General features: G+C 33.8%; 7 protein-coding genes across 13 annotated transcripts in view; 4 read left to right on the forward strand and 3 right to left on the reverse strand.

Moving 5' to 3' along the window:
- Clp (Cleavage and polyadenylation specificity factor subunit 4) overlaps nucleotides 1-27,842 on the forward strand; it is a 100,311-nt gene that overhangs the window by 14,838 nt on the left and 57,631 nt on the right. The gene's annotated exons all lie outside the window — the stretch shown is intronic.
- On the forward strand, nucleotides 33-9,985 carry LOC138130587 (15-hydroxyprostaglandin dehydrogenase [NAD(+)]-like). Of its 2 annotated transcripts, none has more exons than XM_069047159.1 (5): nucleotides 33-257; nucleotides 313-426; nucleotides 1,026-1,132; nucleotides 9,235-9,566; nucleotides 9,620-9,985. In XM_069047159.1, exons 1-5 carry the CDS (start codon nucleotides 155-157, stop codon nucleotides 9,750-9,752), a joined length of 789 nt encoding a protein of 262 aa, XP_068903260.1. In that variant the 5' UTR covers nucleotides 33-154; the 3' UTR covers nucleotides 9,753-9,985. The 2 variants fall into 2 exon arrangements, with proteins under 2 accessions (XP_068903260.1, XP_068903252.1); XM_069047151.1 differs by having other exon boundaries at nucleotides 35-253; nucleotides 300-426.
- On the reverse strand, nucleotides 9,979-19,142 carry tral (trailer hitch). Of its 5 annotated transcripts, XM_069047040.1 has the most exons (7): nucleotides 18,873-19,140; nucleotides 17,989-18,411; nucleotides 11,579-11,796; nucleotides 11,244-11,522; nucleotides 10,930-11,189; nucleotides 10,705-10,874; nucleotides 9,979-10,573 (listed from the first exon to the last, which is right to left on the reverse strand). In XM_069047040.1, exons 1-7 carry the CDS (start codon nucleotides 18,991-18,993, stop codon nucleotides 10,566-10,568), a joined length of 1,479 nt encoding a protein of 492 aa, XP_068903141.1. In that variant the 5' UTR covers nucleotides 18,994-19,140; the 3' UTR covers nucleotides 9,979-10,565. The 5 variants fall into 5 exon arrangements, with proteins under 5 accessions (XP_068903141.1, XP_068903150.1, XP_068903179.1 ...); XM_069047049.1 differs by having other exon boundaries at nucleotides 9,979-10,874; nucleotides 11,244-11,519; nucleotides 18,873-19,142; XM_069047078.1 differs by having other exon boundaries at nucleotides 9,979-10,874; nucleotides 11,579-11,784; nucleotides 18,079-18,411.
- Nucleotides 19,527-21,240, forward strand: Cyt-c1 (Cytochrome c1). Its single transcript, XM_069047125.1, has 5 exons — nucleotides 19,527-19,784; nucleotides 20,005-20,052; nucleotides 20,106-20,254; nucleotides 20,306-20,598; nucleotides 20,651-21,240. Exons 1-5 carry the CDS (start codon nucleotides 19,713-19,715, stop codon nucleotides 21,007-21,009), a joined length of 921 nt encoding a protein of 306 aa, XP_068903226.1. The 5' UTR covers nucleotides 19,527-19,712; the 3' UTR covers nucleotides 21,010-21,240.
- Uev1A (Ubiquitin-conjugating enzyme variant 1A) lies at nucleotides 21,817-23,309 on the reverse strand. 2 transcript variants are annotated; one of them, XM_069047226.1, is made up of 4 exons: nucleotides 23,194-23,309; nucleotides 22,783-22,898; nucleotides 22,407-22,675; nucleotides 21,817-22,352 (listed from the first exon to the last, which is right to left on the reverse strand). In XM_069047226.1, exons 2-4 carry the CDS (start codon nucleotides 22,805-22,807, stop codon nucleotides 22,212-22,214), a joined length of 435 nt encoding a protein of 144 aa, XP_068903327.1. In that variant the 5' UTR covers nucleotides 22,808-22,898; nucleotides 23,194-23,309; the 3' UTR covers nucleotides 21,817-22,211. The 2 variants fall into 2 exon arrangements, with proteins under 2 accessions (XP_068903327.1, XP_068903317.1); XM_069047216.1 differs by lacking the exon at nucleotides 23,194-23,309 and adding an exon at nucleotides 22,976-23,127.
- On the forward strand, nucleotides 23,373-25,717 carry LOC138130518 (uncharacterized). The gene is made up of 2 exons (XM_069047030.1): nucleotides 23,373-23,508; nucleotides 23,563-25,717. Exons 1-2 carry the CDS (start codon nucleotides 23,423-23,425, stop codon nucleotides 25,658-25,660), a joined length of 2,184 nt encoding a protein of 727 aa, XP_068903131.1. The 5' UTR covers nucleotides 23,373-23,422; the 3' UTR covers nucleotides 25,661-25,717.
- On the reverse strand, nucleotides 25,649-27,762 carry LOC138130550 (dynein axonemal assembly factor 4-like). Its single transcript, XM_069047089.1, has 3 exons — nucleotides 27,129-27,762; nucleotides 26,010-27,057; nucleotides 25,649-25,960 (listed from the first exon to the last, which is right to left on the reverse strand). The coding sequence occupies exons 2-3, from the start codon at nucleotides 26,908-26,910 to the stop codon at nucleotides 25,713-25,715; spliced, it is 1,149 nt and encodes a 382-aa protein (XP_068903190.1). The 5' UTR covers nucleotides 26,911-27,057; nucleotides 27,129-27,762; the 3' UTR covers nucleotides 25,649-25,712.

A 27,842-nucleotide genomic window follows, 5' to 3' on the forward strand; every position in this document is an offset into this window, starting at 1 on the left:
CATTTATAATTAGAGAATATACGTATACATTCTAAAGTAAAGCAAAGTAAATACTACATATATACGCATATGATCTGACCTTAATGTTCCCCTTGTAACACTTTCATTTTTTAACTTTAAAAAGCGCATTTATAATTAGACAGTGCTAGCAAAAATGTGTTTTGAAATTAAAAACAAAGTAGCTCTGATTTCAGGGGGTGCTTCAGGTATTGGATTAAATTACGCCAAAGTGTTGTTGAGGAATGAATTGAGGGTAGGTACGGTTAAAATATTGGTACATTTCTTAATCATTAAATTAGGCTGTTACCTTAGCTGACATTAGTGACGAATGTGGAACGACGGCTTTAAAAGAGATTGAAAATGAATTTGGACCTAACAGGGCTATATTCGTTAAAACTGACGTAACAAATTTAAACAATTATGAAGGTAGGTAATATACAGTCGCGAGCATAAAATCTTGGTAGTCAAGGTCATTGTGAAATTTCCCGCCACTGTCACAAATTTAAAATTTTGTCTGATTAATTAGGGCCAATGTCAATAAAACGCCAATAAAAAAATTGTCAAAGTTTTATTCTAAACAATCTAAACGTTTAAAATTATGACCTCAATATCGTATTTTAACAGAGTAAAAATTATTTCGCTGATAGAAACGGATGTGTCAGAAGCTAGGGTGGCAACCCCGTTGGGACTTCCAAAAAGTTGACAAGACAAGACAAGACAAATACTTAGAAATTGTGTCAAAGAATGACCTTGACGACCAAAATTTATTGCTCGCAACTGTACATTAATTTCTCTTCAAAAATTATAATTTATATTTAAATCTGTAATGATTGCGTTTGACTACGATATTTGTTTAATGCTGCTCTTTTTATGATTTATTTATTTTGAATAACATAAACGCAACACAGATAAGATTCAGTGAATCTCAAAATTAAATTTAGATTTTATCAATGTTGCAAAACAATATTAAAAAGGTTTTCATCTTTGTAGATATTTAAGTACCTAATCAGTAAATTTTTTTTCAGAGGCCTTTAAAAAAACGATCGAAATTTACAAAAACCTAGATATTGTTATCAACAATGCGGGAATTTTAAACGATGCTCTTTGGGAAAAAGAAATAGCAATTAATGTTGTAAGTAAAGTAAATAATCTATATAGGGTGATTCACGAGGAATGAGTCTGACAAAATTCTAGATGCAACTTACTTTGTGAAACTTAAAAAAAATATATAATACACTGCGCCGCAAAATTAGCGCATACTGTGTAAAAACTAAAAAAAAACCTGTAAATTTAAATTTTAAATGATGCATTATGAAAAGTGGTTTTCTAAGGAGTATCGGATTTAAACTTTAGATAATGCGAATGAACATTTTTGGTTTCCAAATAGCAGTGAAAAATTTTCTAAAAAGGAATACGATTAATTTTCTAAATTATGCGTTAATTTTGCGGCACAGTGTATATAATTTGGATGTACGATGTCTGTCGACACGGCGATCTTCATTTACCAGGCCTTGACACTGACCAGAGACAGTGTGCTATGGAATGGCCTACCACAGTCTGGCAAATTTGCTTCACCAATATTTAGGAAATCTACTAAACCTGTCATTGTATTTGCATTTGTCAAACATCAGTTATCTAATTTTACGACAGTTCAAAAATGCGTTATCGCATTGTAATACATAGTTTAAAACCACCTTGGAGAGAAAAATAACGGTGCTCATTACTGATAACATTTTGGGTGCTCTGCTGTGTTCCGGCCTATTGAAACTGTTTAATTATAAAGTAACGCGAGATGGACTAAATATAACAATTTTGTTCTCCCCCATTTCTTGTAACTTGCTTCCCAGTCTCATTTCAATATTCGTTTTTAAAGTCAAAAGATTTTCCCCGGTAATTGTGGCGTCATTACTAATTTTGATTATTTCTTCCCAAAGTGTAGTAATTTCTTCGTAATTAGAAGTTATTGGGACCGCGTTTGGCACGAGTCGCTTCGTTTTGTCCCCATTGAAATCCATTTCCCTAACATGTTTAGCACAAGCATGACTGCTTTTGCGAATTCTTCACTCTTCGATTTTTAAAATCTCTTTCCAAATTGGCTTCCTCATTTGATGGAAACTTAAATACAGGTAGGTAGGTACCTAATTTGAAGAGGAAGACACATAATTTGAGTTGCAATTTGGTACGCAACACTTAAATTACATTTTTATTCGGAATCGTATTGTAACATGCACATCCCTAACCTTATAAGAGGGCGGAAAGTTAACCATTCCTTTTTATCTTTACTTCCTTCTCTTGGTCAGTAATACGCCACTTTCCGCCCTATTATAAGGTTTTTCCAGTGGCGTACTTACTGAAAGTCGAAAAACAGTAGAATTGTTTATTTGCTAAAGACGTAATGATTCCGAATAAAATAGTATTCAAACCTCGGTGGGAATGTATTTCATTCCTGTCCCGAGCTACGCCTTGGTAAACTACTATCTTAGCTCTCGACAGGAATGAAACACTTCCCACCTCGGTATGTAATCTACTATTAATTTAATTTGACGAATTTGACTAAGGACTTGTCAAAATTTATTTTAAATGTCAAATTAGTTTCAAAATTTTAGGAACATCGTAGGTCAGGGAATGTGGCAACACAGCCAGTGTCCTGGCCTGTAACTTGAGACCTTGAGGCCTTGCTATCGATCATCATCATTGTCATTTTTTGACATAGAGAGAAGTACGTAACTGAAATACTAACGCAAATAGTTATTTTTGTATTAAGTGCGCAAAATGATTGTTTTTTGTTGGCGCATGAGAATGAGTTTTTGGTCGAGACCCTCAGGTCGAGACTTCAAACAAAACACACCAACAAAACACAATCATTTTGCGCACTTAATACAAAATAGTATATTAAAAGACAAGTTTCATAAGACCAGTCTTGAAGCACGAATTCCAGATTAAAAAACGAGTGGCGTAGCCACGAGTTATTTTAAAGAATGAGTGCTTCAAGGTCTTATGAAACGAGTTTTTTATACTATTTTTTGTAATTTGCCCTTTTTAAGCCGTTTTTAAACAAAAATGTTTACTTTCCTCGATTTAGGGATTTTCGTGGCGGTTGGTAATGTCTTAATTTTAAAAGTGAAAATTTGATCAAGTCTTCAAAGTCGCCTTTTGTTTTATCCAAATTCTGTCACAAAACACGAATATGAAAGATAATCTTTCATGTACGCCCGCTGAAATACGTGAAATTCCCAAAAATACGGTCGCGAATTTGTTGCTTGATAAATCCTGATAAATAATTCTTTGCACATTTTGTAATTTAAACTGGCACGCATGACGAATCAAGCTTTGCCAACCTAAAAATGTTCGTAAAATGTTCCGTGAAATAATGGCTATAAGGACATCCCAGATGATGACGTCGCGTTCGTTAATATGTCTATTAGAGAATCAAAATGGAGGCAAATTACAAAAATAACAGGTTAGGTTAGGTACATAAACTCAACAGTTCGATGTCAAATTTTGACGGAATGTTGGGCCAACCCAAAAAAATGAAACTTATTCTAGGGATTTCTTTGTTTCTGCCAACATAATTCAACAGGCATTCAAGTTGCCCGCTTGCGCTGGTCACTTAGTTACGAATTTTTGTAAAATTTTCCTTGGATGTTTTGATATTTTTTTTCACTGTTTTTACGGTGAAATTTTTCAAATTCTGACAGTGTTGAACAAAAATAGTAGTTTATTTAACGAGTTCGTGTATACAGGGTGTTTTCGAAGTTGAGGCGTTCCTTTTAACATGTGATAGTATGCGTTGTTCTAAAGAATTTTAGCCAAAATCACCTTAGTAAAATGTGTACGGCAATGAAGATACAATAAGTTAATTTTTTTGAAATTTTTGTAACCGGTCCTGCTCAAATTTGTTTGATTTGATTTGTTAGAAATTGGAATTGACAAAAAAAAATCAAATGAGCATGGACGTTAATCAAAAATACTGTCAGAGTTGTCATCTAATTAGTCGAAATGGCTTTATTATTAGGAAAATAATGAGCTCACAGATATGTTGCAAATGCATGGGCAATGTTATCACGTTATCAGAATGCATCTGCAGCGTCCAGAGAGTATTGCAAAGCGATTTCCGGAAAGACACCATTCTGAGCCAGGTTAATTATTAATCTAGTACAGCGGAGAAATGGACAGGACCGGACTTAAAATTTTAGAAAACAATAAAAAATATACAATCAATTATCTCCGTTAATACAAACATTTTACTAAGAAGATTTAGGCTAAAATTCTTGAGAATAATGTGTAGTACCTCGTATTACAAGGAACGCGTCAACTTCGAGAACACCCTGTATTGTGTAAATTGGGCTTTTTTTGGTATGAGTGGGTCAGTTTAAAACGCGAGTGAAACGAGCGTTTTAAAGGCCCAAGAGTTCCAAAAAAGGGTTAATTTACACAAGAACGAGTTGAATACAACGTTTTTCCACTCTCTACATGGTAAGTACAAACGCGGACATTCAAAAGTGAACGATAGTCTGCGAAAATTTCCGTATTTTTCGTTAGATTAAATTAGGCTGTATTCATTGGCATTCGTGCAGCAGGAGTTACTATTAATAAAAAAAGTTCTAATAAATAATTTTTAATAAAAATGAGTCTCGCCACAGCAGCCAACAACCAATTTTCTTCTAGCTGTCTGAATCGGAGTGAGATGTCGTGGCATTAAAAAAAAAAAAGAGTGTGTCGTAAAGAAGCACGATAGAAGTGAAACTTTTGTATTACAGGAAAATCAGAATATTGTAATTTATCACTGATAGATGCAAGAGGCGGTGGCTGAGCCGAGATGCTAGTTGCTGGTTCATTGTCTTTATTATTTACACCGTTTTTTTCACATTCTGAACTGTCACTTCAACCGTACGTTTTCTCTCACGCCACGCTCTTGTTCTTTCTGCGCCTGACTTAAGCATATTATATTTTAACGATAACACTAAACAATATCTATCAAAATGCGTACCTCATTGTTCATTTTTAATTAAAAGAGAGGACATTATCGACAAATGCCGTGAGTGTGACAAAGACAGAAGTATGTATACACAATTTTAAGGGATGTTTGTATCGTCTTAAACAGATTATTATAATTTACATAATTAATTAGGCTCCAAATTAAGTGAGATGGAAATATTGGCGCAACCGTTGTGCGAGACAGTGTTTACCCCCACCACTTTTCGTCACACAAAAAGGTTGCCGATCAGAATTTCAAACCCCCCCCATAAAAAGTTTCACTTCAAAAATTATTTTCTCAAAAAGTATACGGGCTACTGACTTAATTCTTTTTTTAAAAACTTTTACAATATCTTAGTTACATTTGACTCGCTGCATGTGTATCGAAATTTTCAACATTTCACATAGGTCCCAGCAGAGTGAAGTTTACGATGCGCATTTTTGATTAATCTAAATTTATTAATTATTTTTTTCAAAACTATCGATATTTGCGAAATTTACGATTCACTATTGGAAGCGCTGTACTTTTTACTACAAATATACAGAAAATCATAATTATAGCTTCAATGGTTGAATTAACACAACGTTAAATGTTACGAGAAACGTAGTTTTTCGGACTACACCTCAACTACGTATAAAGGCCGTTTTCAAAGTTCCGTCCTATTAAAAAAAGTTGTAGATGGCCATTCCTTATGCCCCAAAATGTCCTCTACAAGATAGTATAGGTCTCATTTAGTTATACCTTGGAATCACCTACCCTCAGAAATAAGCGAGCTAGATACTAGATATGCGATTTTACTCCACTATTAAGTGAGATGGAAATATTGGCGCAACCGTTGTGCGAGACAGTGTTTACCCCCACCACTTTTCGTCACACAAAAAGGTTGCCGATCAGAATTTCAAGACCCTCCCATAAAAAGTTTCACTTCAAAAATAATTTCTTTAGTGTCAAACTGACATTTTAAGACGCCTATTAAAAAAAAACGTTCACTTTTGAATGGCCGCAATTGTACGTTGTTATGACATTGATTTGGTGGATGTAGGTACAACTTTTTTGACCTATCGTTGGTTACTATTAACGACGGGATGTAAGTAACCACTTACTTGGGGAAATAAGTGACAAAAATTAAACCAAACAAAATACTATATAATATAATATATAATATGCCTTATGGTTCGACGAGCCCCTGAAGGCTGAAAATCGCTTAAAATCTTTAAAATTAGCTTGACGTTTCATTTTGACAAGTTGTCACATTTATCAAAATCCGCTCGCACAGGAGAAATTTCTCAAATTCTGACAGTGTTGAACAAAAAAAAATTAAACCATCCAAGAAACTTTTTGACAACTAATTTTGATCTATCAAAAAATGACATAGGTACTTTGCCACTTGATAATTGTATAGTTTACTTTATTCACGCCAAGAAAACAATTACAAGAAAACACACATGAAGCATTAGCAAGAACAAAAAGTAAGAACAAAATGTATCACGTGCACAAAACTCTCCTACAATCACTCTTGAACTTATTTATCGAGACTCCACAGAAGTCTAATACATTACAATAAAGGTTGGCCAGGCGAAGGGCACTATTCAAGGGTGAATTGTAGATAAGAGTAATTGTGTTTATAGCAGTAAACATGAAACAAATTCGGGTGTCTGAGGTTAGGACATGATGCATAAATGTTGCGTTTTTTTGACAGTTGTAGAAAATACAGGGTGAGCAACAATAACTGTTTCAGTTGGCAATAAAAAATTTTACATGAAATTTTCAAGACTGAATTGTACTCGTACCTACTTCGGTTTGTTTTATTGACACTATTGACAGCTGGTATACATTTCATATTTAATGGTCTTGGTTTTTGTATTCTTTTATTAATAAAATGGTTTTCTCGTTGGAACATGACATAAAAGTCACCACAAGTCACCAGAATTTATTGCCAACTCAATCAGTAATTGTTGTTCACACGGTAATTATTTATGAGGTAAGTGTTAAAAGTGAGATTTTATTTTGTAAGTGGGGTAGATTGGGAAACGAGCGCAGCGAGTTGACCAACCCCACGAACAAAATAAAATTACTTTTAACACGCCCATCATACATCTATTTTTTATACAACTGGTTTGCATTGCATTAAAAAACGCAGTCGTATTTTTGATGTTTATCTTAATTTCTACGGCAAAAATCAGGTAGCTAGTCTTGTATTGACATTTGTTTATTAGAAACGTCAAAAAAGTTTTCATTACGTTTTGTAAAACACTTTCAATTCCACATTATTGCATTCGTAAACATGGAATGCAAAGAAAACGACGTTAACGATGCCGATATCGACGATAGATTTCCCGCAGATATTGAAGAAGCGGCAAATAGAGCCACTTTAATATTTATCAATAAATAAAAAAAAATAACTAGTGTTAAAAGTTTTTTTTACTAGTAGTTTATTTGACGAGTTTGTGTGTAAATTGGGCCTTTTTTGGGACGTGTGGGCCATTTTATAAAGGCCCACGAGTGCCAAAAAAGGCTCAATTTACACACGAACGAGTTGAATACGTTTTTTGGTTCGACGAGCCCCTTAAAAGCTCCACATCTTTAAAATTAGCTTGACCTTTCGTTTTGACAAGTTGTGACATTTATCAAAATCCGTTCACATAGGAGCAATTTTTAATCAAATTAGCTTCCACTAAAAACGTCACTTTTAATATCAGTTGTATAAAAATATATTTTAATAACGAACAGAACATAGAAATTAAGTGAATCAATTAAGATGTTTAAAATGCTGCCCACCACTTCTTTCACATGCGATAATGCGGTTTCGGAAAGATACTCTCACTCTCATAAGTATGGCTGGGCTGGCGTTTCAGATCTACAAGCTATTGGATGTTCGAGATCTTCTCTACTGTTGCTAGGAGTTTGGTAGACACGCTCTTTGACCATTCCAAACAAAAGTAATTTAATGGAATTATGTCAGGACTTCTCGGGAGCCAAAGATTAATTAAACCCCTACTTAACCATTTATTCGCATCCACATTGCGTAAATAGCGTCTCACATCTAGGTGGAAATGAGGGGGCGCGCCATCCTGTTGGAGCCACATGTTTTATTTTCTGTGTAAATCTATCTCCTCCAACAAAATTGGCAGCATGTTTTGCAGAAAATTTAAATACACTAGACCGGTTAGTTTTTCGCGAAAAAAATATGGTCCTGTAATTTTGTTCCGCACCAAACATTTGTAGAAAAATAGAATAAACCATCTGGAAGTGTCCTTCGCGAATCCAGTCGAGGTTATTCTGTGTGTTTAACTTTGCAAATGTATTGTGGGTTGCATTTTCAATTCCGTCGAGCTCATTATCACTCGTGAAATACCTTGTATGTTTATGTATGTATGTATAATATAAATATTTATAAGTTCTTTGACTAACTTCTTGTATAACAATAAAAAATACGTTAAAAAATATTTTAGCTTAGACTACTACTTACTTTCAAAGTCTTTTCTACTAAAGGTGACGTAAAATCCAGAAAGCATAAAGTTTTAAATCAATTACCTATAGTTAGGGTCAGTTTCATAATAAACTTTATCTACGATCGCGTAAAAAGTAGGCACTTTTTACACTAAAAATCGTTGTCAAAGTTGACGTTTAGAGAAACTGACGGAATCGTTCTCTAAAAGTTTTAGAGCACGATTTCTCGCTTTTATGGCACAAAACTGTCAGAATACAACAATCGAATTTGTTGAAAACATTGTTTAGGTTGCTAAACGACGTGGTTCTCAAACGACTTTGGTTATTCATGAAATATTGAACCAATGAATTATTTTATACAAATTTATGTTGAAACCGGTGTGATGATCTCGCGATCGTAGATAAAATGTTGTAAGACATACGTGTAAAAAGTTCCTTTGTTGCACTCACATCTTTTAAAATACTCCCTCGTACCTCGGTCGTATTTTAAACCCGTTCGTGCAATAAAGGATAACTTTTTACACTTATATCTTAAATAAGTATAAAGTCGACTTTATCTTAACATGACTATTATAGATTGTTACAATATGTTTCTATGGTAAACGGTAATCTTTAATGTTAAAGTAACTTTAGGCTGATTATGAAATTGGGGGTTAGTCCTTTAAAACAAAAAACAAGACAAACTATGATTGTTGATTAAGTGTTGGAGAACTAATAAATATTGTCTTTTCACTTAATTTCGAAATTTTTTTAAAACTTTACTCTGATTTATTCTTGTTTTTAACTATCACTTTGCTGAGTTTTAGAACGGCATCGTACATGGAGTACTTCTGGGTTTAGAGAATTACATCCCAAAATATAAAAGTGGTTCAGAGGGTGTCATAGTTAACATTTCCTCTATAGCCGGACTCAAGGAAAACAGTGTAGTTCCTATTTACAGCGCCACCAAATTTGCTGTAATAGGTATGAGCAAAGCTTTTGGCGATAAGGCTCATCACAACAGAACCAAAGTCAAGGTCCTAACCCTATGTCCTGGCATTACTGAGACACCTATGATAACAGAAGTAAGTGGCCGAAATCTGGGAGGACCATATCAAGCATTGCTTGAATTGGCACAGGGTCATTTTGTTATGCAAAAGTGTGTATGTCTAATTGTTTCTAGAATTATTATTACATTTCCGTTTATTTTAGACCTGAAAGTGTAGCATTGGCAATGGTACAAATCATAAAAAATGCTAAATCTGGTACAGTGTGGGTGGCGGAGGGCGGACAGAAGCCTTACGAATATGTATTGCCACCAAGACAAAGTTTTGCGCCAAAATAAAACCTTAACGTAGTACTTTAGGATACGATTATGATAACATGCACTACTGCAGTTTGGTTTGGGTCTCGAGAAAATAATTATGTAATATTATTAACACTAAAAAAACAACAAAAAATGTTCCTCAGGTTGGCTATTGCACGGTTGGAATATAAAATCTGATTACATATTTTACTTTGCTCTTTGTTGTTATAAAGTTGTTTTTTTTCAGCAAATAAAATCACCGCAATTCTGAAGAGTTGTTTATTTCAAAATTTCTTAATATTACAAAGTCTATGACAACAGTAATAATCAGTAATAAATTACAACAACCATTTGGCAAATTATATTATTACAATCAGTTAGAACAATATATTAGAATTTCAAAATGACCTGACATTAAAATTAAAATAATTAGTGTATAATTTGAAGAAATAAACATTGTTCTAACCATATAAAGCTACAAGAAGTATAAAAAAATTAATATTAATTTCTATTGGCAGTAAAAATATACATTACTAAAATTTTATCTGCCTTTTATATATAAAATAAAATATTTATCACTTAAGGTACACCTTAACTAACCTACTGTAATACTGACACCAGGAAACTCAAGAAAGCCTTGCTTTTGTAACAACTCCATTTATAGAAACAATGACTAAATTCGCGTTTTGATCCGAAACTAATTTACAAAATAATCCAAGTACCTTTATTTAATCACAGTCCACTGTCAACTAAATTCACATTCTTCCCACAATAAATTAAACCAGTCATGTCTCCATATTCCTGTGTCAGCAACTGTTTACTTTTGTTTATCTAGTCAGATCAGTTAGTATTTTACTTTCCTAACAAATTAAAAATTTATGAAAATAAGTGAATTCTACTTTAGTTTCGCGGTTGCGTGACATTGTACAGCTTTACTTGAACTATTAATACTCAAGCAAAGTTTATACAGTGTCAGGACCGATTTACATACCTGTTGCGGCAGCCACAGGTGCTGGAGGATGTTGAACGTTGCTCGATCTCTGCTGATCGTTTGGTTGTCCGGATCGATTGCCTTGTTGGTCTCTGCGTTGTTGTGGCCTAAATCCGCCGCGGTATCCACCTCTATAACCCATTCCTCTAAAACCTCCACGTCCTCTGTAACTGTTTTCAACGCATTAACAAAACTGCGACACATTATGAGTAAAGTTCGACGTACTTTCCCCGTCGGGTTGCGGCAACTCCGAACGTTTCAGAATTAAGTTTACGTTCTGTGCGCCAATCGGTTCTCTGAGATTTGCCCTTGGCACGTTCCACAGCCTCGCACGAAATTTTATCGAAGAATGACTTGCTCTTGTCGTAGAAAACTTCGTGTTCTTCTTCAGGTTCATTTTCGCCGGCACCTGTTTCATTTCCTGAATCATCTTTTTTGTCGATATCACCGTTCACTTCAGTCTTACTTGTTTCTTCAATTTTCACCTGAAATATTTCACATATACATAAATCGAAAAACCTAAAATACACTGCGCTTACTTTAGCTAACTGGCTCCTCAACTCTTCAAATTCAGTATTTGCTTGTTCAAAATCATAATCATTCTCGAACTTCAAAGTATTCTTTGCCTTATTTCCTTGTGTCGGTTGTCCTTGATTGGGTTTAAAGCCACCTCTTGGTCTGCCTCTTTGTCTCATTGGGCCTCGACTTGTCCAACCTCCTCTCTGCTGATTGCCCTGTTGGTTATGATGAGATCCCTGTGGTCCTTGATTGTGATTGCGATTCATAGTTTGTCGATTCTGATTTCTCTGATGATCCTGCTGTACATCAATGTCACAATACATTCTGTTATCCTACATAAATATGAATATTATACCTGGCCATCTCCTCGTGAATTTCTTCTTTCCTGAGAGGCGCTCTTTCTCTGTTGGTTGCGTTGACCAGGTGGTTGAATAGGTTTCACGGTTTTCTTATCGTCTCGTTTGCCTGATCCACCAGCTTGGACACCTTGATCATTTGTGGGGGATTTTCGTGATCCTAGGCTAGCTGGCGTAGTACTCCTCGAACCTCCTCCAATTATGTCTAAAACAGATGCTACAAAACTGAGACGTCTAGCCAGTAGCAGGGCATTTTAAGTAACATGCATAATGTTAATAACCACACCCGACAAAAGAATTTTCAGAACCTATCAATTAGTTAATAAACTAGGCAAAAATGAATAAGGAATTCCACAATTTTTCTTGGAACGCAAAATAATTGCCCCAATCCTCCCACGTATTCTTAAACGCTAGATAAATTTAAAATGTTATAGGTACTTGAATCATTACATTTAATGTGTATATATTTATATTTCTAACACATTTCATTACAAATTTTAAACTGTATTTATAAAAAATTAATAAACGGAAAAATTCCCTATTCATTTTTGCCTAGTTTATTTAACAAAATTTTAAATGAACCTATATGGATTTCATCAGAATCATTGACACTTCACTGAAAACACAAATGCTAATTTTTCACTTTTTGATTTAAAAAATTTGCCAAAATTAAACATAGGGCCGGTTGCACCAACGCCAGTTAAAGTTAACTGTAGGTTAAAATGCTTCGTTACTTTAGTTACCTATTGTTATAACAATATTTTCGTATATTTTAATCTGTAGTTAGATTTAACTCACGTTGGTGCAACGGACCCTAAATAATTTTGAAACTTCATTAACTGAAAATAAAGAATATTCTTTACATTACGTATTTTGATTTTTTCACTTCATTAACCAGATGTTAATAAAGTACATCGTTGTCTTTGTAATATAGTTTTCCGTGAACCTTTATCCATAAACATTAACTTCTTCAGATTAAAATATACGAAAACATTGTTACAAACAATAGATAACTAAAGTAACGAAGCATTTTAACCTACAGTTAACTTTAACTGGCGTTCGTGCAACCGGCCCTTTGCCGTGTAAAGAAATACATATTCAGACACAATTATGAATAAAATAAAAATCGATTAGTATCTATTGGCTTTTTGTCACACCCAATTCTCATATAAGTCGACAACTCAATTCTATTATTTTAACATGTCAAAGTCAGAGTATACATTTTTTACAAAACATAACAAATACATCACATATATGTATAACAATTTACTGTAAAGGGATGAAACATTCGTAACACATTATTTATAATTTTAAGACGCTACTTTATTGTTTTCGCATTGTTTACATTATGTTGGCGATTACGGTAATGCAACGCGGCGCCCACTTCATGAGTGGGTGCATTTTCCATTTTTATTAATCAATGCGGGAACATCTATTAGTAATACATATTTCACATATACAACAAGGTGTTGTTGAGAAAACAACTTTGGCATAGTAAAAATTTAGATGTCACAAGAACAAAGAAACTGTGGCGAGCCTGTTATGCACTTTTCCGACCTCTCATTAAAAAAGGCCGATTCGATTTCTTGTTGTTTCTCTGGAGAAGTCTTGAGAATGAGGGGCACCACGTTAAGAATGAAATTAAAATGTCTGTTTCTTTTTTCTGTTGTGTTCGCCAAAACCTTAATTCAAAGATAAACATAACGAAATTCTACATAATACCATTACTATTTCAGTTCATTTTTGGCCAATAAATGTGTTGGATATAACTCAAAAGAAAAGTGAATCATATGGTTTACTAACTGTTTATGAGATACTTTGACAAAACAATGCCGTGTTAACGGTATTTTTTTAAACCATATTCATATGTAGGCACTGTTGACTGTTGTATTCAAAAAAATCGTGTACACCTATTATTTGCATGTGTAATTTTGTTGTTCTGGCGTTTATTAACGTCAGACTGTGACACTTAAGTTATTCAAAAATGCCTATACCAAAAGTCTCAGAACAAGAAAAGTGGGAATTTACTGCAGTCTATGCCAAGTAGGCTAAATACGGTTATCCTCAAATACAAACAGCGCCACGACTAAATATTACTGTAATATTCAAATAAAATTATCTAAAAATTAAGACATAACCTGTCTTATAACTTTTGTCAAAATGACAGAAAAAGTCCGTTTTTTTAAACGATACAAAAACCTGTAAACATTGCTTACTTAATTTTCACTATCCCACCTCCACCCGGCGGCACGGCAATTTTGTCGGAGTACATACACTATTACGGATAATACTATCAAGTAATAGTGCAGTGCTTATCAACATAATTACCGGCGTCTCGCCTCCACATTTTGACTTTTTTGTGTTTTATGTTCTGTGTCAATGTTAAGGAATTTCCTCACGATGTGACATGAGTATAATAATATACCTTTTTGAATTTCAACCACCAATGTGTTCTCTAAGTCCAAAATTTTTAAATTTTTAAAAAGAGATTGTGGTACTATGGCGGACAATAAATTTAGGCCGGCCTGACATTGGCTTGACATCAAAATGTGAAGCTAGCATTATGTTCAACTAACCCCATTTTTGATTTTTGTCATTCTTGTCATCGTGACAGCGATAATCAAAATTAAAATTGGGAAAAGAAGCGCGCACTAGAGAGAAGTGCTACTACAAATCAGTTATGCTAGTGCGTCATGATCTGTAAGTTACGAAAAGGGCGAAGGAAACGCCAAACAGCTTGAAACCCTTCAGTTTGACAAACTGACACATCAGTCATAATGACAATAAATGGTCGCTTGCATTGACTTTTTTGAAATGTCAGAAATTTGCCGGCCTAAATTTATTGTCCGCCATAGTACTATTCCTGTTGCTGAAATTATAAATGGTAAAATCGAAATTTTTTCTAAACACCAAAGATTTCTCATAGCAACGGAGAGTTCTAAATATTTATTAATTTTTGTATTATATGTCTGTGTTATATTGTGTGAATTTGAAACAGCTATATCTAAAAGATATGCTTGCTTTTGTTGTTTATTTAAAATAATAATGTCTGGTCTGTTATGCTGAATGTGAATGTCAGTTAAAACTGTGCGATCAAAATATAATTTGTAATTATCATTTTCTAAACAACTTTCTGGTTTATAAATGTAATGTGGTTGTGTATGCTTTAATAAATTGAATTTAACTGCTAAATTCATGTGTATAATTTTTGCGAATATATCATGACGTTTTTTATATTCGCTTTGGGCCAAAACGGTGCAAGAAGAAATGATGTGTTCAAATTATTATATTATAAAGCCATACCTTCAACAAATAAACGTTTCTGATTTTACCCAACTGTGGAGAAACAGCATTTTGCATTGTGAAAATGAAAACCTAATTAAAGCTGATTGGTTAACTATGTAGGTATTAGAGATGTTCCACCCAATATATCCTTAGCGGAATCTGACTCAGACAGGTATGGGAAGCGATTTTCAATTTTCGTTATTGTTTAGTTGTGATCTGTTTTCAGTTTGTCTGTTTTTCTTTGTGTTTTTTATAAACTTGATTAAATTGCTCCAGTTCTTTTAGTTGCTGCATTTCGTTTTAAGTGTTCAAAACATTTTTTTAGTTCAATGATTAAAAAGGAAAACATAACCTAAATATATTTTGTAATTAGATTTTGACGTGAGTACACTCTAGTGAAACATTTTTATACCCAAGTACAGTCAAGACAAGCATTTTATTTAAAATTTAATTTTGACAGTCCAGGAGTTTTTTGAATTTACTACATATACAGGGTGGAACAAAAGTATCAAATATTGGTTGTAACTTTTTAATTTGACAGTTTATGAAAAAATGTTTAATATAAAAGTTGATTGGTGTATTATCCTGCATCATCTGGTCTTTCTAGTTTGTTTCTATCTTCTTTTGTTTCGCTGCTATGGCAACCAACTTTGGTTTTTTAAATAGCACCCATACATTTTTTGTGTGATTATCAAACAAGCGTATCTCTCTGTATTCATAAATACAGTTTTGCCATTATGGGGAAAAAAATAAAATTAAAAAAAAACAAAGGTGATAAAATTAACTTACTAAGTAATAAAATGCAATATCAAGATTGCCATGGAAATTTGACAATTTTTGTTGAACGTCATGCATGATAATAAACCAAACAATTTTTATATTTAATTTGAAAAATTATGAAAAAATGTTTAATATAAAAATTGTTTGGTTTATTATCATGCATGACGTCCAACAAAAATTGTCAAATTTCCATAGCATTCTTAATACTGCATTTTATTACTTAGTAAGTTAATTTTATCACCTGTTTCTTTTTCCCCATAATGGCAAAACTGTATTCATGAATACAGAAAGATACGCTTGTTTGAAAATCACACAAAAAATGTATGGGTGCTATTTAAAAAACCAAAGTTGGTTGCCATAGCAGCGAAACAAAAGAAGATAGAAACAAACTAGAAAGACCAGATGATGCAGGATAATACACCAATCAATTTTTATATTAAACATTTTATCATAAATTGTCAAATTAAAAAGTTACAGCCAATATTTGATACTTTTGTTCCACCCTGTATGTATATTGACATTAATACTTTATTTACATTTAAAGTGTCAAAAAGTGACGACCAAAGTACCGGGTGATCAAGAAAGACTGTTTAAGTTGGCAGTACAATTGAGAAATTTTTTTAATTCGGTTATTTATAACACTGCAACTGGATATGTTTTGTTGGTTTATTTGACAAATATCTAATATATAGTCGACTCAAGTTGCAAAAAACCACTTGTCATTTGCAACAGCATTTTTTCAATATTTTTGAACCAAATAAAGGCACAAAGGGACCTGAAAATCATAGTTTGGATTGAATATTTCCCATATAAGTACAGTTTTAAAGTAATTTCAAACGACTAATGCCATAAAATTGCTGTTGCAAATCCAAATTGGTTTTTTGCAACTTGAGTCAACTTTAGGTATAGCATTAACAACGACAAGCCACCAACAACCGGAAGTCACTCCTGTGATTTAAAATACGATCCAGTGTTACCAACTTAAACAGTCCTTCTTGATCACCCCGTATTTTGGCCGCGATAGCAGTATTGCGGACACGGAATCTTGGATGATTTGTCATTCAGTTGACATAAAAATGTAAAACTCACTTTAGGTGCAACTAACCTCACTTTCGATTTTTGTAATTTTTATCATACTGACATGCAAAAAATAAACTTTCAAATGTCAATCATAATGACAATAAAGCCTGGCTTACACTGTTGACATTAATCTGACGTCCAAAATTCCGTGTCCGCAATTGTACAAAGAAATTATAAACTCGTTTCAGAATACTCAGAAGTCCAGGAAACCCTTTTTAATTATCTAAATTGATAACATGAAATTGATGTCAAAATTACCTATCAGTATCACTGTTGTTTCTAAACAATCAGTATTACTTGTTTATCATTTTTAATTTAGTAGGGTCTAGAAAATGTTGCTGAAATTTTCAGTTAATTTTATTTTGAAAACGAGACTTTTGGTAGATTTTTGTTTTGTTTTTAACTTTTACTCGTCATAACTATTTTAAAATAAAATTGCTTTTTCAACGAAACAACGCCAATTCACTTACTAACAGCGAAACTAGAAATTCTTAATGGCAATAAGGTAAAAACCCTCGTTTGCCTGTTTTGCTTTCTGAATCGTTCCTATTCAGTATACGTGAAATAGTATCAAACGAATGTTGCTACACTTAATTTTTAAATTAATTAATTAATATGCAGGTAGACTTCCATTACTTAAACCACACAAAAGCACACTTCGCAGAATTTACAGCCCACATAATTAAATGATCACAATGGATCGCGAATTACTAAATTGTTTTGGAAATATGTTTTTTTAAATATCATTTGTCTACTTTTCATAATATGTATATGTTTAAGAAAGAAATAATAAAATAGGTGTGTTGTTGTGATTTTTGTTGTTCAGTGGATGTGTGTACATTCCATCAATTAGTTAGTCACTTTCTAAAAACTTGCAAATACAAAGTTGAATAAGTATTGACAAATATAAATATTTTAATAATGATTTTACTAAAAATGTCAAAACAATGCTGCAATTATAGAAAAACATTACCGTTTTGAATTTCTTTTTTTGAATTACTTGAAAAAGTAACTAGAAACCTCAGTGTTAGACCAAAAACAAATTGTGTTCTTTTTTATAACTCACATGTAAGAAAAATATTTTTTCTTAAAATATAAAACAAAACCTGTCATACCATCACCAGTTAGTTTAAAGATGAAAACAACTTTCAATTACATGTACAATGTTAGTATAGTACAGCTACTTCCTAGCTCCTTGCAATGCACATCACTCTACTCTAGCGGCTTGAATACTAAGCGGGAAATTTACAAAACACCACTTTACCATGATCACTTGGTCGAGGTGGTTCAACTGCAGGAGATAGGACTTGCGACTGCTCCGTCCCTGGTATAATTAACTCATTTGGTTTATTACCGGCGAGACCTCTGGGATCTCTTGACATACCCATACCCGGCACTAAACCACCTGACAGACCTGCCATTGTACCCATAGCCCCATATCCTGAAGCAAACTGTCCCATTTGTGGTCCCATGTGCCCCAACATGGGATGATTTTGGAACTGTTGTTGTCCCAAAGAAGGTGGAACTGACAACTGCATGATGGCTGGATCATTGAGTGGTTGAGTAACATTGTTTACCACCCTTATATCTTTTATGTCAGAACCACGGAACAAAATATAGTCATACACTTGATTTTGAGCTGGAACTGGGTAAGGGGTGTCACGATCTTCAGTACCAAATGAACGCACTGAAACAAACAACAAAACTTAATATTTCTGATAAACGCTGACGTTTTTTAAACGCTGTCAGTTTTGTGAAGTTTTTGTTCTAGTCTCACTAAAAACTAATGCTTCTAGAATGCAGTATGTATGAAAAAGTTGATGGTCTTGTTGAATACTAAATATAACATTTCATGATATAATTTTTTATTTACTCTGATACAGCAAAAAGTATCACCAGATTTTTTTTAAGTGAAGATTTGACATGGCGATTTTTTTTTTTATCATAAATTTATAAATTTCTTTCAAACGCAACAAACTGTTCAAGATGTTAGGTAACGTTTGGTGCAGTAGAACTATTGTACAAAAGCCATCATTCTTATGTAGTATGTACAAAATTATGTCTTGCAACCCAACATCATAAATGTAATGCAACAATTAAAAAAAAAAAAACAAGTACAAACAGAATTCATGAGACAGTCAAACTCACCGGAAGCTAGGGCAATAGTACATTCTTTGGGATCTACTGTAAATAATCGTCCTTCATACCGGATATCGGCCTTCGATATTAGACTTATTTTGGAGCCGAGCTCCGGCATACCCGCACTCATTTCGGATAAATCACTTTGCAGTTAGGATGCCAATGATTTTAACCGAATTAAATCTACAACTATACGTATATCCTAAATTCACTTCTCCGAATGGCGTACCCAAAACAGCTGGACAAAATGACGCAAAACAGGTGTACCACAACTACCACACTAAATTTAGTCGACGAAAACAGTAATTTTAACACAGTGGCGTACAAGGTATACCAATCAAAAAATAATTTGAACTGCTTGAAATAGGAAAATCGGCATTAAATAATAAAGTACAAGTTTTTTATTAAACTAACTCGGTTTAAACCACAATATTTTCATTATTAAAAAAATTAAAATTAAACTACAACAAAGATTTCTTGTACTCGAGACAATTAAGTACAACTATGATACAATTTTTAATTTTATAGCTTACTGCGGTCACAAATTAAATACATTTGAATAAAGCACTTTTCAGCCTTTAAAAACTACATGTGCACACCTTGATTGCTTGTACCATCTTTATAACTTGAAAAGGAACTAACTCACAGAAAATCGAAGCAAGTGAATAACCCTATACAGTTCTCTATTACGTAAACTGTCAAAAGTCTATTATCCTTCCCTTGGAACGAAAGCGTTCACGTGAAGGATAAACTTTGAAATCCTCGAAAAGTTTATGCATTTATTGCATATTTCGATTATATTCGGTGTGTAGTCGGAAATTATCATTGGTCGGTACAACCCGGGTCGCCATGGCTGCTAGTGTTGGAAGAATTTGTGGGGCAGGACTTCTGAAGCCGTCATGTGGAGTTACACTTAGCCAGGTAATAATTGCTGTTGTCTAAGAGTTATTATTTAAAAGTGGGCCTGGTAATTTAAAATTGATCCTTGGCCAAGATAGGAGAATGTTTGAAGTAATGTTGAGTGTCTGCCAAAATATTACTTTTATTCCATGAGGCTATATACAATGTTATGTCATCACTTGCATTTTGATTTCATGCCGCGTGTTTAATGTGCTCTTGTAATTTTAACCTCATATTTTAGATCAGCTCTTTTTCGACAACAAGAGAATGGACCAGGGGCAGAAAAGCTGTAAGATGATATCATTTGTGCAAGATCTTGCACTGAGTTTTATCAAATTTTAGTTGATAGGCACCTTGGGAGTAATAGCTGGTGGAGCTGGCGCTCTAGTCTTTGCCTTGGATCAATCTGTAAAAGCTTCAGACCTTGAATTGCACCCTCCAAAAAATCCATGGAGCCATAACGGCATTCTAAGCTCACTGGATCATTCGAGGTAATTAAATTTGTATTGAAAGTTATGATTGATATCACGTCATAATTGCAGTATAAGAAGAGGTTATCAAGTTTATAAACAAGTGTGTGCAGCGTGCCATTCTATGAGATTTATAGCGTACCGTAATCTTGTTGGAGTAACACATACAGAAGATGAAGCTAAAGCAGAAGCTGAAGAAATTATGGTAACTGATGGACCAGATGAGAATGGAAATATGTTTCAGCGACCTGGAAAATTGTCCGACTACTTTCCCAATCCTTACCCTAATGAAGAAGCTGCTCGTGCTGCAAATAATGGAGCTTTCCCTCCAGATCTGAGCTATATTGTTTTAGCTCGCCATGGAGGTGAAACTTTTAACATATCCATCAGTTCAGTGTTTAATGGGATTAATTACAGGGGAAGATTATATATTTTCTCTCTTAACTGGATATTGTGAAGCTCCTGCTGGAGTTGTATTGCGGGAAGGACAATATTACAATCCTTACTTCCCAGGTGGTGCTATTTCAATGGCACAAGCGTTATTTAATGAAGTATTGGAATATGAAGATGGAACACCTGCCACTGCCAGTCAATTAGCTAAAGATGTAGCCACTTTCTTGAAATGGACCGGGGAACCTGAATTTGATGATCGCAAAGTAATGGCTATTAAAGCTACTGGAATCTTTACTCTTTTAATTGCAATTTCGTTTTACATTAAGAGACATAAATGGATTTCTTTTAAGACTCGTAAAATTGAATTTAAACCAAGGAAGTAGATAAACAAGAAATAGTACACACTACTTAGCGTGACTTTACTGGCTAGTTCTGTTAAGCAACTGTAAAATTTAATTTTATAAGTCTTATTTTGTTCAGCCACACTGTACATAACTAGGAAATTAATATACAATAATTTTTAATTGGTCTCTTTTGGCAATGTTCATGATCATTTCACTATTGTCGATACCAGAGGTGTCACGTTATTTGTTACAATATACTATTTAAAATCATCCTTTTTTTTATTTGTTGGAAGTAAACCAGTTTTAGCAAAGGAAATTTATTTCTCGCAGTATTTTACGATTTTAGTTGTGTTGCATGTTCTTTAAATGTAATAAATGTGATTTGTTAAGAATGGAGTGGTACATTTTTGTTGTAAAGATAAGGTTCACCTTCTATCCTACAAGGGATAACTTATCAATATCATCAAGTAATTACTGCAACAATCTCATGAATTACAAGAATTAATTTATCTCCATCCATTAAATAATAAAATGACAAGTGACCATGTGCTGAGAAAGAATCACTAATTCTACATGAAGATACCCCCATTTTAAATTCGTTTTAATCTGCGTGGTCGCGAAGACGTAAAATAAAAACCATCAATACCTACTTTTTTTTATTTACTTGTACTAGTTTTTCTTAAATAAAGTAGCAATGAAACTAATAATTTTTATTTTCTATGTTTACATGCCAAAGTTAGTTTATCAAGTGTCTTATCATTGATTGAATAGAATTGAAACAAATTCGTGTATTAACCCACATATACAATAACTACAGTATTTTCTTATAAATAATAAAGAAATAGGTTGAGTTACAAATTTATTTTATTGAATCACAAAATTACGATTAGATTAACATTAATAAAATAAACCTGCACAAATAACGGCAACACATCCTATTGTAAAAATTTATTATGAACAGAATAGTTACATTAGCGGTACAGTTCTATAAATGCTCGACAGTAGAAACTTATGGCGAATCTAAATTTTATGACCTAAAATTAATTTAGCGGTGTAGCCATTAAGCTGTACACATAACGTAGCCCCCTCTGCATCTCGTCCCTATTTATGCCATTCGGGTAACTAACATAATAATTGATACTTATTCACAAAAGACAACAAGACTGAGTTGTGCAGGTATCAACACTCAGAGGGCAGTTGGCAGCAGAGGGTATGGGGGACGTGTTGGGAGGGCGCAAGGGCTAGAAACAACTGCCCTCTGGAGGTTGTGTAAGTTTCATGTTCTCTTTCAATGTCATTAATCGACGCAACTCCTGCAGCACTGTTTTGATAGTGTAATCTCTCTGCCATCTCGCTAACACTGGAACCTGTCTGTTGTCCACCTGAACAATAACAAATTACTAAAAAATTTGGTTTAGCAACCTACTTGGGCTTACCACGCCCGTGCTGCTATTGATACAATTCATGTTGATCCTAGATATGAACTTTGCAGTAGGTGCGTCATCTGGGTACCTTTGCCCACATTCAATTTTCACCGAGTACATTCTATTTTCATAAGGTGTCCGGGGAGGACCAATGATCATACCCATCCAATGCGTTAAAGTCATATCATCGTCGTTTTCAAGTCCCCAACTGATGGTACCATCCGAAACGCCTTTCTGACCTGCTTCTAGTTCTTCCAGAAGTCGAAAATTACGGGGCACCACTAATAAAATAAATAGTGTAATTGATGAGGTTTAATCAAGGCGTTATAAATTATTGGAGGAAATAGCAATTAACCAAAGCAGATTTGAAAAATTAACAAATACTTGCCCACACCGGTTGATGGAGCCGCCATTATATCTATGTAGCGCAGTGAAGTGTCACTTTCGTGGCGAAATTGGGCGACTTACGGAAACGAACACTTCACAAAAACCGTTTCGGTAAACCTATAATATTATATTATATAAATTTTAGAGCATCTATAAATAAAACGAGTTTTGGGAGCGTTTTATTATAACATCACCTTTCAATTTTTCTACACCTTGTCAATTTTAGAAATTTTTATTTGTCACTAGAAACTAGAAACTGAACTGTTGGCAATTCTAATTTCTAAATGATTTCTTATTCAAAAGTTAATAATAGGAAAATCACACTTTTTTTTAAATTTTAATACTTTAGTAATTAATTCACATTCATAATTATTGTTAGTAGTAGACTTCATGTATACTGGAATTTACTTACCTTAGTTTTATTTTGAAACATGGAAAATACACTCAAATATCTTATTTTATGAACCCCTTTTCCCACATTCTATTTGCAGTACGATAACTTTCATTTCAGGTTGACCAACGTGTTTGCTTTTTCATAACTTTGGTTCCTGTTCCTGCGGTCTTGCGGTGAAAAATGTTGAGGTTATATTTTTAAATATAGCTTTATTAAATATAATACGAAAAACGCTCATTCAAAAATAATGGCTCTGTCATTAATTGGAAAACACATTTTATCAAGAAGACAAGTTTTATTTAATTCAGTTAGAAATAATGGTTACATCATTTTGTAAGTTTTATGGTTAACATAATTGAATGTTATGAAAGATATTACTGCTTTTAGGGTCCCAGAGTTTGGAGAAGATTTACCTGAAAAAAATCCTCTTCTGCAGAATGATGGTCTTCCTGAATTTAATAACATAACAATTGAGAATTGTATGGCTGCAATAGCAAAACAAACATTAGATTTAGAAGCTGGTGTAAAGGAAATAGAGAATTCTCTACAAGGAAAAGGAACTAATGACATTTTTAAGGATGTATTTGAAAGCCTAGAAGAAATGGGTACTCCTTTGGATCTAACATGGGGTTTGTCAAAAACTTTGTATTTAGGAAACAGCAGCTTGATGCCAACAAAAAGTTACTTAGCTATTCATGATAGGGCAAAAAGAGCCCGTGCTGCAAAATTCAATAACCTAACAATATATAAAACTGTAAGAAATGAATTAAATAAGGAGAATACTAATCACACTGATGAGCAAAGGAGGATATTAAAGAAATTTGCTTTAGAAGGTAAATTAAATGGATTAGAAGTTGACGAATCTACAAAAGTTCACCTAAAACAAATTTTAAACAAACTAACAACAGAAAGAACACAATTTAAACAAAAATTGGACATTTCAACTAGACAATTTTCACATGTTATAAAGGACTCAAGAGTAACAAGAGATTTTCCACCTGATTTACTAAAAAGTATAGCAACAAATCCAGCCACCCCTCTTCAAGGACCATGGAAAATCACTCTTGATGTAAATGTTTACATGCCAGTCATGGAATATTGCCATGATCGTGAAATAAGGTGGAATGTATGGCAAGCTTTAGTAAATCGAGGATCTGGCTATGCAGATAGGGATCTTGCTACTGGTATTCACCTGGAAGAAATCAGATATGCAAGACAAGACCTTGCAAATTTACTAGGTTTTCAAACATATGCAGACATGTCAATGGAAACTAAAATGGCAGAAAGTGTTGATAATGTTAATAAAATGTTAAATACTTTACTTGAAACTGCAAAACCAGCTCAAGATACTGAGTTACAACAGTTATATGAGTTTGCATTAGAAAGGGGATTTAAGGGTGGTAAAATAGAATTATGGGATGTTCCATATTGGAAAAAGAAACAGCAAAGAAGCCTATTTAATTATAAAGAAGAAGACTTTAAAGACTATTTTCCTTTGTCAAAAGTTTTGAATGGCTTGTTTGATTTATGTGAGAAATTATTTAATATTGTAATTAAACAAAGAAACAACATATCTACCTGGCACAAAGATGTGAAGTTTTATGATATTTTTGAACACCATACAAGTGCACCAGTTGCTGGCTTTTATATTGACCCATATGCAAGGTCAGATGAAAAAATTAAAATTCAGCAAAGCAATGGATGGATGGTGGGGATTCAGAATCACAGCAGAATAACAGAAACAAGACCATTAGCTGCTTTAATCTTCAACTTTGATGCGCCTTCAAAAGATAAACGATCCCATCTTACTTTCAAAGAAGTGAAAACACTATTTCACAAATTTGGCTTGGCCTTACAACAACTGCTGACTAGAACAAATTATTCAGAAGTGGCCGGCTCTTCTAACATTGAGTGGGATGCTGTAGAAGTCAGTGGACATGTTTTATGCCACTGGTTACATAACAAAGATGTTATAGATAATATTTCAGCACATTGTGACAGTGAAGATAAGCTTCCACCACAAATGTTTGATAGTTTGTTGGAAGTACACAAGCATTTAGCTGGAATTGATCTGTCTAGAGAGCTGTACTTGGCAGCCCTGGATCTAGAACTGCATCACTGTAAAGACTATTGGTTAGATGTAGTGAAAAAGCTGTGGCCACAGTTCAGAAGTTTTCCTCTTGATAAATTAGACTCGCACCCTTGTTCATTTACGCAAATTTTCACGGATGAATGGGCTGCAGCATATTATTCTCATATTTGGTCGAGAATGATCGCCGCCGACGTGTACAGTGCGTTTCATGAAGTTCAAGGTGACGAAAGAAAAATTAAAGACGTTGGAAAGAGATTTCGAGACACATTTCTCGCTTTAGGCGGGAGTTGTCATCCCAGCAGAGTCTTTAGAAAATTTAGAGGACGGGATCCATCACCAAACGCGTTACTGAAGTCTTTAGGGTTGAAAAATATTAAAGCGGAGAAGCAATAACTTTTAATGCCTGATGTAGATACATTCATTGATTAATAAAAAAAGAGAGTAACTAAATGTTTTCATTAGTATTGCACAAATTTTCAACTGTGTCATTTAGTTGACTGCTAAATTCTTCGTTTGGGACAAGTTTTAAACTAACTTTTAATTCACCAATTCCTTCATTAATTAACCCTAATTTAATTAATGCTATTCCTCGTCTGCCAATGCATAAAGCTCTCTCGGTCAGATTCGATGGAACTTCAGGTTTCATAAGATCTAATGCTGTAGTTGCGTCTTGAACGGTCTTGTTATAGTTTCCTAGAAATTTTTAATAAATATTGAAATTACGAGGTTTTGTATAACTCACCCAAAGCAAGATGTGCTTCCGCTCTTCCAACATATAGATCGGGAAATTTGTCACTTAGTTTAATACCAAAACTATAAGCACTAATTGCCGCCAAAAAATTTCGACTTTTTAGAAATTCATCACCTTTGCTTTTCAAAAATTGAGGATTATGTTCCTCGGGACGTAGATCTTCGCTTAGGAAACCAACAGATCTTCTCGCTTCGGCTTGTTTTCGAAGCCACTCATTTTCTTCTTCTAATCTAGATTCTCGACAAGGTGTGGGAAATTCTCTTGGAGTAAATGAAACATTGACAATTCTGCTAGTCCTCGGTGGAGGTACTTGCGGCTTTGCTGGTGCTGACGGCTGTACTTCTTCTCTAATTCTGTAACCTTTCACTTTACATTTATTTGCTACTTTTTGCTGCTGATGATTTTTTTTCCAAATATCCATCTGCTTTAACGCATTGTTTCTTTCATCATTTTTTACATCCTCTATAAATTCGCGTTGTTTGGCATCTAGAGCCATTTGTTCACGCACGGCCAGTCTTTTTAATTCGCTTTTCGCATTTAAATGGTCAGCATGTTCTTCTTGTAATTTCTTGTGACCTTCTTCTATACAGTGCTTTTTCAGTTGTTGTTTCTCAGCTTTAGAAATGTCCAGTTCAAGAGATTCCCATATTTGTGGTTCACATTTAATTAATTCAAATAAGATATAACTTGCAGTTACAGTACAGTTACTACTTTTAGGATTAATCGGATGCAAAAGGAAAACTTCGAAGAAATACTGTTCATAAGAAGCCTTTATGTATGATTTTGAATAAAAAATATCTGTTTTCGACTGATGAGCACCTTTTAATGGTACTTTAACTGTTACTGTACTTTTGGTTTGATTCCAATCTATGTTTTTTATTAGAATTGGCATTTTGAACTTCAAAACTGACTAACAGGTATTAATGGAGGTAACCTAACAAAATTCATAATCAATCGCTATTATTTGTCGTATCTGTGACAACGTGTTAAATCTATAAACATTTATTCAACGCGTGAGTATCTAGGGCACGAGTGTAAGCTGGTTGCAAAAAAAAAAACAGGAATTATCAGAATAAAATTGACACATTTTTATAATTTTTTCATACCTACCTAGTGTGCATACAAATTAAAGAAAATTATAGGTAGGTATTACAAGACTTTTATTCCTGTAAATTCTTTTTTTCACTACTAGTGTCAGAAGGCTTCATTATTGACTCTCGAATCGACCCCAGAACTAGAATTTCTCTCCCAAGGTTAATAACAATTTTCATTATTAACCTTGCTGAATAATGAACAGCCGTCACCTAGCACCGAAAGATTTTCATTGATTTCATTGGTTAACGTAGACGATTTTCATAGCAACCGTTGAAAAATGAGAACTCGGATCGTCGTATCAGACAAAATAATTTAATTAATCATTATTATCAGAAAGGGTTTTAACGTATCTAGTAGTGAAAAAAATTGTATATAAACCACGGTGAAGAAGTCCCTTATAGCCTTCGCGCCTTAGAACCCTCGGCACGCCTCGGGTTCTAATCTTGGCGCTCTGGCTATAATCATGAACTTCTTCACCTTGGTGTATAATATACTATTTTTCACTACTAGCCTCAGAAGGCGTCATTATTGACTCTCGAATCGACCCCAGAAGTAGAATTTCTCTCCCTAGGTTAATAATAATTTTCATTATTAACCAAGGTCAATAATGAACAGCCGTCACTCAGCAACGAAAGATTTTCGTTGATTTCATTGGTTATCTTGGACGATTTTCATAGCAACCGTTGAAAAATGAGAACTCGGATCGTCGCATCAGACAAGACAAAATAA

Source organism: Tenebrio molitor, chromosome 1 (assembly GCF_963966145.1).
Source record: "Tenebrio molitor chromosome 1, icTenMoli1.1, whole genome shotgun sequence".
In the NCBI taxonomy this organism is placed as follows: Eukaryota; Metazoa; Arthropoda; class Insecta; order Coleoptera; family Tenebrionidae; genus Tenebrio; species Tenebrio molitor.